The sequence below is a fragment of the Anopheles coustani genome, chromosome 2, assembly GCF_943734705.1.
Source record: "Anopheles coustani chromosome 2, idAnoCousDA_361_x.2, whole genome shotgun sequence".
Taxonomy (NCBI): domain Eukaryota; kingdom Metazoa; phylum Arthropoda; class Insecta; order Diptera; family Culicidae; genus Anopheles; species Anopheles coustani.
This window is the reverse complement of record NC_071289.1, coordinates 20,157,501-20,171,636: the sequence shown is the minus strand read 5'-3', so window position 1 is coordinate 20,171,636 and position 14,136 is coordinate 20,157,501. Positions and strand designations below refer to the sequence as shown.

The 14,136-nt window shown below is 48.3% G+C and overlaps 1 protein-coding gene across 1 annotated transcript in view; it reads left to right on the top strand.

Moving 5' to 3' along the window:
* Positions 1-4,148: 4,148 nt before the first annotated feature.
* The window catches only part of LOC131263084 (protein apterous-like), a 56,943-nt gene continuing 46,955 nt past the window's right edge, over positions 4,149-14,136 (top strand). Inside the window, exons 1-2 of the mRNA XM_058265232.1 lie at positions 4,149-4,187; positions 13,898-14,103. Coding sequence (XP_058121215.1) covers positions 4,149-4,187; positions 13,898-14,103 — 245 coding nt within the window. The remainder of the gene's footprint in view (positions 4,188-13,897; positions 14,104-14,136) is intronic.

The window sequence follows — 14,136 nt, the reverse complement described above, 5'->3', positions numbered from 1 at the left end:
GTATTTTTCTCACTTTTGTAAATTCTTTATCTTCTTGTCCGTTTGTGATAATCTCTCCCCTGAACGCCCAAAAAGAAAACCCCAAAGTATTCGTGTCATTAAGACATAACGATGCCACCGAATTTCCATACATACATTTTGTATCGTCTTACTTCGCGCGGTTGGGCGGTTTGGGAAAAAGTAGCAGCTTTGGCGACAGATACGTTATTGATATCTTCTCCCGTCGATCTGACACGATCGATAGGGGTTTATCCTTCCCCTCCTCCTCCTCCTACGATAAGGTGGGGGATGATGGTATTGATGCATTGGACGACTCCAACGTGGGGATTTAAATCTCTACCTCGAGAAGCGAGAGGAATTTATTTGGGTAGGTTTGTTTTCCTCTTCCCCTTCTCAAATACAAATCGCCAGAATCTAGTCCGCTACCACGAGCGCTCAAATTTATGCATCCCAAATGAGACGTCGCAACGGCGGCCGCATATTCCTCGTGGGAGTGGAAACGGACTTCCGAAGCTTTTCCATTCCAACCTGGTGGGGAAATAAAAACGGACACCAAATGAAGCCATTCAGCGCCCGAATGATGTCTGATGGACGTTGATTTCTGTTTTTCCGTTTTAGTTCTTCGCGTTCGCGCTCCTCCGCTCTCCTCTCCCCCCTCCCCTCAATATGCGCCATGTTTTGGACCTAACGTTAATATTTGCGACATTTGTGACATTCTTTCAACCCCCGTTTGATCGGTTGCGATGCTGCCGGTCGGGTTCAGGTCCAGGTGATCGGGCGGTTTTGTATTTCTCTTATGTTGTCTCCGGCCCCAACCCTGGCCAAGCGCGGGCTTTGGTTTATTAGCGTCTCCGCCTCCATGTCGCCCGGTGGCATGAAATTAGAGGTATAAATTACGATCCGGCCAAGGAAGTGACCGGCGACGATCATTAGAGCGGCTACCGGGAGGAGGGTGGGGGAGGGCGAAAGGAACATATTTATGCACTGGAATCCAGCCGTTGGGGAGTTTCTCGCGGTTCGGTTGCTCTGCGTACACCGGTTGCGTCTATTAGTACGGGTCTTAGCTCTTTTTTTTTTGGTGTTGTGACTTTCCGAATTTAATGCTTCCCCCATCGCTGTTCAACTAGACACCAAAATGTCGTCTCGACCACGTTGGACCAATATTTATTGTCATTTGATGACCCGGAATGGCACGGAATGGAAAACAAAGATCGCCAAACAAACCCTGTTGTTCGTACGATTGTTGGAAATTTTTTCTGTTGTATGGGAATCCATTGCGGGAAAACGGTACCATCAAAAATGTCGCCTGGGATGGCAATTTTTTTGAGTTTTTTTTCCCCGGTGCTGGTTTGTGACAAAGGTAAGGTTTCAAATTGTATGTCATCCTATGATAAAAGACCTTCGTTAGGAGTGATTGATAAGAATGTTTCCTTCGTTTTTTCTGGTTGCTTCGAACATTCTTCGTCTCGGTTGAAGGAAGGACGGAGAAGATATATTATACATCTTGTTTAGGTGCCCAAGGAAGGCAAATAGTCGAATATTTATCAAAGTCCTGTTAGTGTACTTTATGTGACATGATTGTTTTTGGAAAATAATGAAACTAAATTAATATGAAAGAGAAAATGAAAATAAAGCAGAAAATGATATTCTAATCGTCATAGTTTCAAGAATGAACTCTTTGTAAATATTTTCTGTGAAAAAGTTGAAACCATAACGAAATCAGTCAAGACGCTACCTAACAAAGCATCAACATTTTCGAAACAGTAAAACAAATAAAACAAGTCAACAGCAAACCACCGATAGCCCGGGGTGAAGCAAACGAGTCTTTTTTTATCTCATTTTATAAATTGCTTCCCTTGTAGTACGAGCGCTTCTGCCGGCTGCCGAATGGACGACAACCGCGGATTGAAACCCCGGCGTTGACGTACACGTTTTTCGTGTGACGGAAGCGTACACACACCGGCAAGAACGAAAGAGGGACATAGAAAGGATCGAGCGAGGGAGAAAGAGATCTTCGATTTGGAGGATGTTGTGCGGCGAAGATGAGTTCGCAACCCGAGAATCAGTGCTTCCGACGACCTTAACCACCCGCAGGACACTGGTCAAATGTTACAGCGCGGCTTTTGAGCTTCCCAGCATGGACATCGGAAACGTGAGAGGGCCACAAAAAAAGGAATAAATGTAAACTAAAGGAACTCAGATAGTCGGACAAAATGAATAAAAAAACAAGAAGAGGGAAAGAGCGAGCAACTACGCCATATCAACGCAGCATACAACATTATGCTACCGAACATAAAAAAACAACTAGCAGGAAAGAGAGGGAAAGAGCGAGAGATAGAGCGTAATGAAAGGGTTGATGATGGAAAAGAGAAGGAAATACAGTGTAAACAAAACTTCGAAAGAGAAGGAAACTTCATCCCCCCCGGTCCACGGTGGGGTTGCGAGAGGGGGATGAAACGCACAACCCAAAACGAACAAGAAGCAACTCGTCACTCACCGAAGCGACAATAAAAACGAAAATTCATTCATATAATTGTGGTTTTGTTTAGTACACTCATAAATTCGCGTTTTTATGCGCGAAGGTGCAGAAGAAAGGACGAAGCCGGGTGCCGAGGGTGATGCCCCTTTGGTCGTTGCATTTCCCTCCCCGGAGAAAGAGAAAGAAACACCCCGAGCGGGAGTGAGAGGGAGAGAGAAAGAAAGAGAGAAGGAAGAAAACGATGAGTTTTCTTCGATGGAAAACGCGGGCAAACGAGCGAGATGGCACGAGAGGGTTTGCTTTGATGCCGGTTTTGGTGCGAGCGCACGAACACACGGGCACAGAAACCATTTTGCCACGGCCCGCGTCGGACCGCCTACTTTGTGGGCACGGGCCGCATGTGTGCGTGTGCGCCCCGGCAGCCGCCGACCGAAGGGATCGCGGATGATGTTGCCGTTTGCGCGATCATGCGACCAGTTGTGCCGCGCTCTTCAAACAGACACCAGCGTTGAAGCAACGCATGCGCCGCCGTCGCCGTCGGTCGCTCCGAAGATAGAGAATCGAGAATCCCGCCCGCTGCCCGCCGCCCCGCCGCGGGACCGCGTACGTACTTCCGGCCCCATCGGGTTTCCGGGGGGTGTTTGTTGTTTTTCCTTCCGCAGGCCGGGAGTTTGTTTGGCCGGGTCGTGAGTTTGGTGTGTGATTTTTCGATTTTTCGGCCGCGTTTTACTGTGGTGCAAGTGGTGCGGTGTGTGTGTGTGATTGTGCGTTTGGGTTCGATTTTTCTCACACCCTCTCCCGGCCACCCCGTGGTGGGAGTTTTCACCCTAAACTCCCCCCGGCCGCAGCAGGAAGCCGCGAAACGAAGGCATTGATTTGTGGCTTACGCGTCACAAACTGACGTGGGTGTTCGTGTGTGCGTGTGTGTGTGTGTGAGTGTTAGTGTTCTTTCTCCGGTTGACTGCTCGAGCAGCATCCTTGCGCGATAAGGGATTAGAAGGCCCCGATGAATGTCAATCGGATCGATCCAATCTCGCCCGGAGTTTTTCGGGAGTACACCGCGATATCGAGACTAAGAAAGTAGTGGAAAATCAATCGCGAGTGACATTTGCAAGCGAAAAACGGATAAAATTATTAAACGGTATGCAAAGTTAAACATTGCTGAAAGAAGTAAAAGGTTCTTGAAAAAGGAATTATAACAATAATACAAAGTGAAGTGAAAACGGTGTGTTAAAAGAATCCACATTTATACCGTTTTAACAACATTTGTTGGTTCAAGAAGTTGGAGTAGCCCAAATCAAACCAATCCGATTTCCATCGAAGCAGGCAAAGACAGCAAGACTGTTCAGTAAGTGGTGTTAGACTGGTGGTGGAAAAGTGTCTAGATTTCGCACAGGAAACGTGGAAAACGCGTCCGCCCAAGAATGGTGCACCGTTCCGGCTGTTTCCCCGCGGCCATGGTGAAGGTTTGAAAGGAAAACTCGAGCATTTATCCCGACGATCTCATCGAACGTTTGTGGTGCTTCCGGTCGTGGACGTTGGGTTCGTGAATACGCGCTGCACGGTGGCTACGGTGACGTTGCATTCGGCGGAACACGGGGTGCCCGGTGCGAGGACCCCGCTGGGAGTAGTACCGGTCAACAACATCAACCAGCCACCGATCTCCCACATGGGCGTGTGCACGGAGGAGCGCCCGGTAATGCATTGGGTAAGTGTCTTCCACCGGCCTAAGTGTGTGTGTGTGTGTTTGTTTGTGTTCCAAGGAGTTGAAGAACGAGAAGTCGGTTGAAACTGAGCTGAAGGATTTTTGAAGCAATTGAGGAGTAGTCAACAATACCGTCGGTATTTCTTCTAGTTCTGCACTTTTGATTGTCCGTTGACATTCCTTTAAGAACAAGACAGAGAATAGAAGACCGAGAACACAGTCTTCTGATATCGCAAGTTCACTTTCAGTTCGTGTCATAATTAGTTTAATTGATGAGAACATCCGGAGTAATGAGCGCCGCTGACATTCGCGCTATGAAAATTCTAATGACTTCCAACGCTCTCGAGTCCCAATATTTTGCAAAGGAACCCCTAAAGACGGATCTAGCCTGCCAGCGGATGCTGCAGTGCGGGTTTATGGACTTCCCTTATCGGCCCCCAAAAGAGGCATCTGTCAAAATAAAGCCGTGCATTAGCCATCGGCCACTGATAAAGCTCGCCGGTCCGAAAAAAAACCACACTACCTTCTCAACGAATGCAAACAGACCCGCTTTTTGTCCTTGGGATAATGAGACCCGGTCCCCGGACAACGTTGTTCTTATTAGGCCTGCCGAAAAGGTTTGCCGAAATATGCCGGGGCGAGGGGGAAAAAAACAGTTGCCATCCCCAGCATAGTCGGCAACATTGTCGTGTTCGACGTGTCACGGGATGATGGAAACAAATACACATGATAACGACCATCGGACATGAGGTCAGCTAATCGTTAGGGGGACATACAAAACGAAAAAATAAAATAAAAGGCTAACCGGCGAATAATAGACACCATCGGTGTGTGAGGAGGCAAAAAAAAATTATCATGCCCCACACTTTGCCCCAAGACTAGATTATGAAAGCGTGTTTGATGAGGAAATCAACAACAACAAAATAAAGCAAATCCTGTGCGAAGGAAAACATCACACGCGCGCTTAAAATTTGCACAGGAAGAGTGAACCAAAACAATATTCCATGTGCATGCGATAATTTGCACGCCAGCGCGTCAAAGGCCGATTCGGGTTGATGTCTTTTCGATTGAAGTTCCGTCTTACTTTCCATCTTGGTTGTCTTCGCCTCCAACCGCGCTTGTTTCCGACCTAGGCAAAACCAATGTTCGTTGGGTGGCAATCGGTGGTCCGTTATCAGCCGCGAAATAACAAGCGAGCATGAAGCCGTTTTGGCAAACGCTAATGACCACCGGCCAAAGCCAAGGGCAGCCCGCTGGCATGTGCGAAAGCATATCGGGTGTCGGGTGTGAAGCCGGCCGTGTTTTTAGCGCGGCCCGGGTGAAGTTGTTTCGGTGTTAGGTAGGTCGGGGGTTTCGACCGCGTTGCGGCAATCTCATTGATCAGTGCAAATAAATTTTAGACGAACATAAACCACGTGCCTCCGGGGTTTTGGGGTTTTGAAAAACTCCTAATTAAAGAGGCGATAGAGAGTAAAATCGACCACACATTCTTAACAGGATCTTCGACCTCGCGCCTTGTTGTCCTAGGCCGCCGCTGGTGAGCTCCGTGCGCGAGGCAGATTAGAACATCGTCCTCAGCTTGTGCCCGACTGATTGTGCCTTCGCACCGAACATCCGTTCCGGGTGCACAAGTTCACATACCGCACTCTGCCATCGGCACACTTGTGCGTGCGGACTAATTAAATTAATAAAACGCGTCCTCTTTCCGGTGTGACTTTTGACGGCTTTTGGCGACCGTTCCGGTGCCTCACAGCAACAGCTTGCGTTGATAGTGGCGAAAGGATTCAGTGACGTCTACCTTTGACTTTTTGCCCTTTCCATTTGTTGTTCACCTCGTCTTGGTAAAACATTTTCCACAGCAGCTTCGGTTCGCTGACAAACGCGGCTTCCGAAATGCCCCGAAATAGAAGCCCCCCAATCAAACACATGATCAAAGATTCGTTGCGCCCATCGGGAGGTGAAGTGGTGGTGCAAGGAATGTGAGATTTATTCACTTCCCAAGCTTGACGCATGCACCGGCAAATCCCCCCAAATGTAAGGGGCTTGTTTTTCTTAAGCCACGTTGTTTACGCACTTCTCCCGGTTGGTTTTTGCTTCCCCTGAATCACTCACCACAAAGAGACCGCTCTACCTTTGACTCCAAAGTTTGTTGTGATAATTAAGATTAGTGGACTGAAAGGTCAGTCGGTAGCGTAAGCGTGTAACCTATTGTTGGTTTGTCGCTCGAATGGAGCTGTTTTTTGCTAAGGTACACCGAGGGTCCGAAAATAGTCCCTAGAGTAATCTTGGGTGCGTTCTTGGGTGGCTCCTTCGGTAATTGAATCCTTTGATGGGGCAAATAATTTATTTGTTTTCGTAATAGATTAGGGCTACCGTTTTGGGCGCATTAGCGTGTCGTTGTTTTCGATTCATCATCGGTAGTCGGAGAGGATTTATGAGGATGGGTTTTTGTTGCTTGTTTGCCTTTTTTGTCGTCGAGTTCATTTGTTTGTAAACAGTGAGCTTGCACAAAGGCATGATTTCACAACTTGCAATACTTCTCAGAGCCTCCGGAACTCTATCGAAAAAGTCCGGGAATCACAGCGCACCAAGCCGCCTTTTGCGTGAAAAGTGAAACGATGCGGCATCAAAATCTCGTGCTTGGAAAACGCGTTTGCACTGGTTCGTTTGGGAAACCCGATCGTCATCATTTTCCAGCTCGCCAGCGCAAAGGCCACGTGCTCGCGAAGTTCTAGCACAAAGCGAACGCACCGCTAATTATCGTGGAAAACTGTCTCCCCCCCCGCGATCGCACCCGGCGATGGTGTTTTTCCCCCGCTCCCCGGGTTGGGGCCGCTTTTCACCCAGCGGCGGCTGCCTAATTGCGTATATGCTCCGGGGTTAGATGACTCGTTACTTTTCGGACGACTTTTGGGAGATTTCTTCCTTTCTTTCTTGCTTTGAGAGTTTTGGGGACGATCGAGATCATCTCTTGGACGCGGTGATCGTATGCGATGTGTCTGGCGGGTTTTCCGCGCCGTGTCGAGGGCCAATTGAGGGCTCAGTTTTCCACCGACCGTGGGATGCGGTGGGAGAGCGGGCGGGTGCCGGATGGCTGACATTTCCCGGGAAACAGTCGATGGAAAGTAGACGGCGCGTGGCGCATCGCATCGTTTGGAGAAATGGCGCGCAGATGAAAATGCGCGTACGAAAAGCATTCCGCGCGGGGTTCGGAATGGGACAAACATTTCCCCACCCTCTCCCCTACTCACCCCGTTGTGCGTGTGTGTATGTCGCATCGTTCGTGGGCCGTTTTGTTTATTTGTTTGTTTGTTTATTCGCGCACCGCCAACGCGCGCGCCGGATCGTTGGTACCCGTTTTCCCTCGGCTTCCAATTTTTCCCAACCCAACCACACGGGGCACACTTTTCGCGCTGCATGAGCGACAGCATCTTTCGCGAGATGCATCTCATCGCAATCATCGCGCGCGGCCCGAATCATCAGTGCTGTGTGACGGGGTTTTCAGGGGGCAAAAACCGGCGCTCGGTGGGAGGGTGGTGGGAGAGGGAAATATGAAACTCCATTCGGACGTGGAAAAGGATCGCGGGGTAAAAATCGCGATCAAACCGTACCGATTACGCAAGGGTTTTCCTTTGGCGGGTGCACTATTTTTGCCACTGCCGATGATCGCGATCGGAATTTTTCACCGCCCCAGCGTGCGGTGTGTGCGCCCTTTTGCCTTTTTTTCCCACCATTTGCTGTATGGTGTGCTTTTGCACCGTTCGTTGTCTTTGAAAGGATGAACGATTCAAGTGACACAAGGCGATGAAATTGAAAATGGGAAAAAAGCGGCCCGGAGAGACCCGATGCGTACTTTATTTATGTCGCTGGCTTTTGGTGGAGCCGGCCAGCGCTTTTGACCATAAACGCTGATAACGTACCGCTTCGTGAGGGGAGGGGGGGGGAGGGGTTCGATTTTCCCTTGGCCGGTGACCCTTTTTTGGGGCGGAGGCTGGCGTATTGCAACAGCACCGTTTTCCTCTTTGGTGAACACCGACACACGACACACGAACCAATATGGATCGTGGCCGATGGTGGTTGTGGTGCAGGGAGGGTGATGGATGCCAACCCTCGACGACCACCTCTCCCCCCCCCCCCCCTTCCTCAGCGTGATCGGTGTGATCGTGATCGGGCCGCGTGATTGATCGATGACCAATAGAAAAATCGGAAAATCGCGCGATCACGTCGCGACCGATGTGACCAAAACCGATGTCGCGCCATCCGCGCCAGCATTGGTTCGGTTTGTTTTTGGTTGTACCTTGCAAATAGTGAGAAAAAAAGGTTAAAAAGTAGGCCAACGATGAATGGAGCGGGGGGTGGTGGTGCGAAATTAAAAATAAAAAATTACTTACACTTCGGATGGCCCTAAGCTGATCGATGGGACGAAGGGTTTGGGCAGACACGCATCCCTTTCAGGCGGCACAAATGTGACATGAAACTGGTACACGGAGGTACGGAGGGGTGGGATCGATGAAGAAATAAATATGTTTTATGGAGGCTGACGGTCGATGTGGCGTAAATGGAGGAAAAAAAAGGAGTTGCATAAGCACCGAACCATGGGAATGATCCGTAATCGATGGAACGTGATGCGCGTTGGAAATATCAATATCGATTATTGCTGAGACGAACATTGTGTATGTGTTTGTGTGTGATCTGCGACATGCAGGAGTATGAAATATGTTTATCATACTGAGCGAGAAATAACGATTAGTCGCACGTTTTCGATCTAGGACTCAGATGCTACAATGTTTTCTGCAGAAAATTGCTTCGTGGAATGCAATTGATCTACTTTATATTTAAATGGAAGTGGAATTCTTTTATCGCTAGTCTGTATTTAATTCTGGTTCACTACATATTTCCCATACGCTCAGATATCTTATTACTCCTTGTGAACAAAGCACAACAATAACTGCACTTCTCTGGCGCTCTCTCCCCGGCGGATGCGTCGGAAATGCGGGCGCAAAATCGGAGGAGCAACCTTCGGTGCAACATAAAACTAAATCCGGCCGTCGCTGGAAGATCGGGAGGACCGGTGACAGTCGTCGGGTCGGGATAAAAAGCCATTTAAAACCTGTCCCGGTACGGGTCCGCACATACGGCTCACACCTTCACCCGAGAGTGTGACAGTAACGAGAGGGAAAATTGTGATTTATACCATCGCGCAAGATTTATTACAATATCTCGCTTTCCCGCTCGGTGCGCTTTTCCCGGGGTGGCGGTGGGACACGCCGTTTGCTGCACGCGTTTTGTGTGAATTTATGAGTGGTTTGATGTCGTCCGGAATGCGAGATTGGATGGAGATGACGAACGAAATGACAGTGGCCGTGTGGAAAACGGCCGAAAAGGAAGGGAATTAAAAATTTGTTAAAAGTAATGTTTTGAGAGTTTGACGATCATTTTGAAATCACAGTTGAGTTTAAAAATTTGAAATTGAAAAAAAAACATGAGGGAATGGTTGATAATATTTGTGAGTAAATTAATGTAGATCAAACCTTAACTTCTTTCAGCTGAAGAACGAACATAATTTATACGCGCATAAATTTCCTTGTTTTCCCAAACTACAACCTTATGTGCCATTGCGGCATGTAGTATCAACAACAATGTAGCGCACATCACAAATTGTGCGATCGCAATCTCAACAATACTCATTAGTGCCTCTCGAGCTCGAGCTCGGCTTGGCGCGCTGCTGCTTTTTGCCACCAACTGCGAACCACCTGCGAAAAAGGGAGCGCTTGGCTTTGGGTTTTGGCAGGCTTTTCCACTGCCGGATGTCGTCTTGACCACGCATCCGGAAGAAGCGATCCACAGCGAACGCGAACGAACATGAAGAAGCCGGAGAAGCAGAAGCGATGAATAATCACATTTGGACACCCCTTATTTAACTTTGATTTGTGCTGCACCGTTTCTGGCTCCGCGAGACGACACTTTTCCTCGCACCCGAGCCAAGGAATCCTCGAGCTGGTGGGGGGATACTACGCCGGGGGTTACCGGGGAGGGGTCTACACGAGCATGACAAAACTGAAACAGCACGAAAACAGACAGTTAGACAAATATTTGTGAAGTGTCATTTAATTATTTATATAAATATGGATGTACGGTGGTGATTTTTCTTCTGCTCGGCTTCCGGCTTCAAACGGCGACAAGTTCGCGGTAGAACTGGGTTTGGCTAGAACTGCCGGTTGTAGTTTTATTTTTCACCCGATCCCCGATGTGTGTTTGTTTGGTTTTTCCACCTCCCCCAGCGGTGGTTTCTCCTTGCGGGGACGCGCTTAACGCGGTGCTTCCCCCGAAATATTTTTATTCCGAATATAAAAATACTAACCAGAAATGGAGCGAGTCGAACCGGAGAGAGAGAGGGACACGCTCCTGGCGGGGCGGAACACCATTTTTCATTTTCTAGAACATGGTGGCGCACACGGGAACAGATGTTTCGTGTTCGGTTGGTTGGCGCTCGGGAAAATTCCGGTAGGAAAAAGTTGACACATTAGAAGCTATCGATCGCGGTGGAAAGAAGACCGGGCGTCCAGATGGGACCCGTTTCCTTCGGGTCCTTGTCCAGCAAGATGTCCATGAGCCGTCCGATGTGGCAATTAAGTGTACGGAACTACTTGGTAGATATTAGGGAAACGGGCATGGAGATTTTCCCAACGACGGAGCATGGAAATGTGACGCACATGTGACACTAATTTGCGCCCCTGTCAGACTGGAGTACTCGGTCTATAGGCGGCCACGGGGCACGGTGCAAAAAGCAGGAAAACCCCTTTTTGCGGCGGGGAATTGATTGAATTGAAGTGAAATTACATGCATGCCAGTTTGATTATTATTAATTAGCGTTACACTCGGTTGATAACGGGCTTGACTGCTTGGTATGTTTGTTTGTTCGATTGTGCGAGCAACTGCGACGTTCCGGGGATTTGTTTTGTAATGCAAACGTTATGCGTTTCTGCTGACAGTAATTTTTGTGACATGCATGTGTGGGAATTAACTGCTGATAGTTTTACATCGGTTGGGCGCGTAATCATAAGGACCGGGTGTGATTTATTATTCAGTTTGAAACACCGAGTTTAAATTCTTCTCGTTACGCACCAAAGGATAGTCCTTTCGATTATCTTTATTTCATACGTTATCTCCTGAGAAATTGATTAAGAACTGTCAAAAATAAGAGAGCTGTTCCTGATTTTACCTACTTCTTTCAAATGTTCTTTACAAGTTATGATATTTCATGTCACCCCTCTCGAGTGTTGCTATCGGAAACGGCATAAATCACGAATCGTTTCAGCTTCGATTTGTTCCAGACGCTACTATCAGACACGCACTCGAAAAAAATGTCTTCACGTCTTAGTTTTTACTTATGAGCCGTTGGCTAGCATCATCAACATAGGTCAGTGTTTTGGTGCCGCGCCCGGGAGATAAGCTTCAGGAATTGGAAGACGGTTAGGCAAGGAAAAACGTTCCCGTGGGTAGAAGAACTTTCCAGCACGTGGTTGTTGCAGGTCAAGACGGTCGAATCGGGCCATCGCCGTGTGTGACATGAGAAAGTGTCGAGTTTTTTGTCCCCTCAGAAAGCAATCGGTTTTTTGTCTTGAAGGTTGAGTAACGCCAAACGGTCGAGTTCGGAAGCGATCCCCCAAAATCGACATCAAAACAAACGCAGGTCTGATTGAGACGGTTCATTAGATTGGGACTACTCCACCAAACGACCGCATTAGTCTAAAATGCGTCACTTTTCAATAATCCCGATGTTGGCCGTTTTTGCTGGTGATTTTTCGGGCCGATTCCGGTAGCCTTAAAATAGATTGTTTTGTTTTTATGTGGTCCGGGTGGTCCTTTTTCCCCCGGAAACATTGGCTCCGTCAGCTTCCAACACGTACTGTACGCGTTCCAAGTAGCAGCATCATCGAAAAAATAGAATATAGAAAACAAATCTTCTTCACCCATTCGATTATCAATTTGATCGTGAAGTGTGTTTTTTGTTCCCCGCGTGGTAGGAAAGTCCTGCCCCGAAGATTGACCGGTGGGTCACACACGCGCGTCGACTTTACGAGCAGCCTCCGACGGTTGAGGTCGCTCTTGTGCGCGTTACGGCGCATTTGCGGTGCCTGAATGGCCCAAGATAAGGGGCGTACCGCGTGTTGCCGATTTGTGGCCGACCGATATGGCCGTCTGATCTGTGCCGCCCTCGGCCGTGATGGGCCACTTGAATCGTGAACCTATTTTGTACATCCTCTTTTATTGCGATGCCACCGAGACCTTCCTAAATTGAAACTGAGACGTTTGTGACTGTTTTGTTTACTCGGTTGTCATGTTTAAAATCCTTTCCACGAGTGATACACTCTCTTGCTCGGTGGAAGCACTCTCACCCTGTGTTGGAATTAATTTAAAAAAACATGCACACGACCGCTTATCTACGGTCGCGGGTAAGGGCGCAGACGTTCTCGAAAGCATAAGAAGTTTCGAGTGTGCTTTCTCCTCTATGCTATACAGCGAATTTATGCGCGAGCATGGCCATAGTTTAATTTTCGTTTTATTTGTTAAACTGTCAATGATAAGAGCTCGCGCAGATGGGGTTCACGGTTCATCCATCAAACTTTTATGTTTTCCAAATTCGTCCAGAGTAAGAAAAGTATTAATGCAAGAGAAAAAAATTGCTCCAGCTCGTTGGTGCATGACATTTTTATAATACTTTGCAGAAACAAGCTGCAAAAGGGAAATGGGCAAAAGGATCCGTTTACACCGTTTTGTGCGTTTGCCTACTGCGAGCATTTGCAATTGTATTTCTTGCCGTTCTTGCGGGGCCGGTTTTATTTTTGCTGCATTTCCTTCGCGTCTCCATCGGGGCCGGGTTTTTGCATCGCCAAAGAATAGAGCCCCACGGGGAAAGGGGCGCATAAGTGTGAAAGAGAGAAATGAAGCACCAAGTTTTTCGCCTCGCCTTTTTTCCAAAGTGGGGGAAGATTCGCGGGCATTTTCTCGGTTCCACGCGTGTGCCCGACCGGGGGTGCGTTTATGCAGTTGAGCCCCGATGCGGTGTTGTGTATGTCTGTGGATTTGTAAATGTGCAATTATTTTAATTCTGCACCCGTTGACGGTCTGGCGGCGTTGGGGCTGAACGGCTCGGTTCGGTTCGGTTGGTTTTTACGTTTTTGCAGCAGACACACATTGGAAAACCGCGTCCGTAGTCGGTTTGGAAGTGAGAAAAAGAATGATCACCTACGGGTTTAAATAACGCTCGAAGAAAATAAAATAAAACCCCACACCCCGGCGTGGTAAGAATTATGGAAAACGACGCTTGGGCAGAAAAATGAAAAGAAAAGGAAGGATTTTGATGGAAGGGTTGTGAATCTATGTTTTTTTAGAAATTTATTTGGTAAAATATTCGATAGCCAGCCGACGAATGGGGTGGACTCGTTAGGAATGGCATTATGCATGCAAATATTTATCGTATTTCGCGTAGATGACGTATAATTGACGTAATCGGAGATCAACGAGGTGCATTCGGGTTAAGCATTATGCTGATTAGGCTTGACGGGGAAAAAAAGTTGCTACGTTTAGGGGAGTTTAATCCACGTGGAGGCCGCCCCTTATTTCCTCACTTTTGTTTCATCTACTTACGTTTGTTTGTTTGTTTGTTTTGTGTCTTTGCTTATCCGCCGTTTTTGTTTCTCGCCCGGCAGCACCAGAACGCCCGGTTTCTGGGCCCTCCGCGGGAGCGCAGCCCGGACCTCTCCAATGCCTGCCAGCTCAACAGCAACAACAACAACATCGTCAACCACCGGACCTGCATCTCCTGCACGGACACGTGCGAGCACAGTCTGAAGGCGAGCGGCGGCGGAAGCAGTTTGCTGGGCGTTAATCACCTCTACGCCGACAGCTGTCATAGGTGCGGTGCATTCCGATGCTCGCGGGATTAACG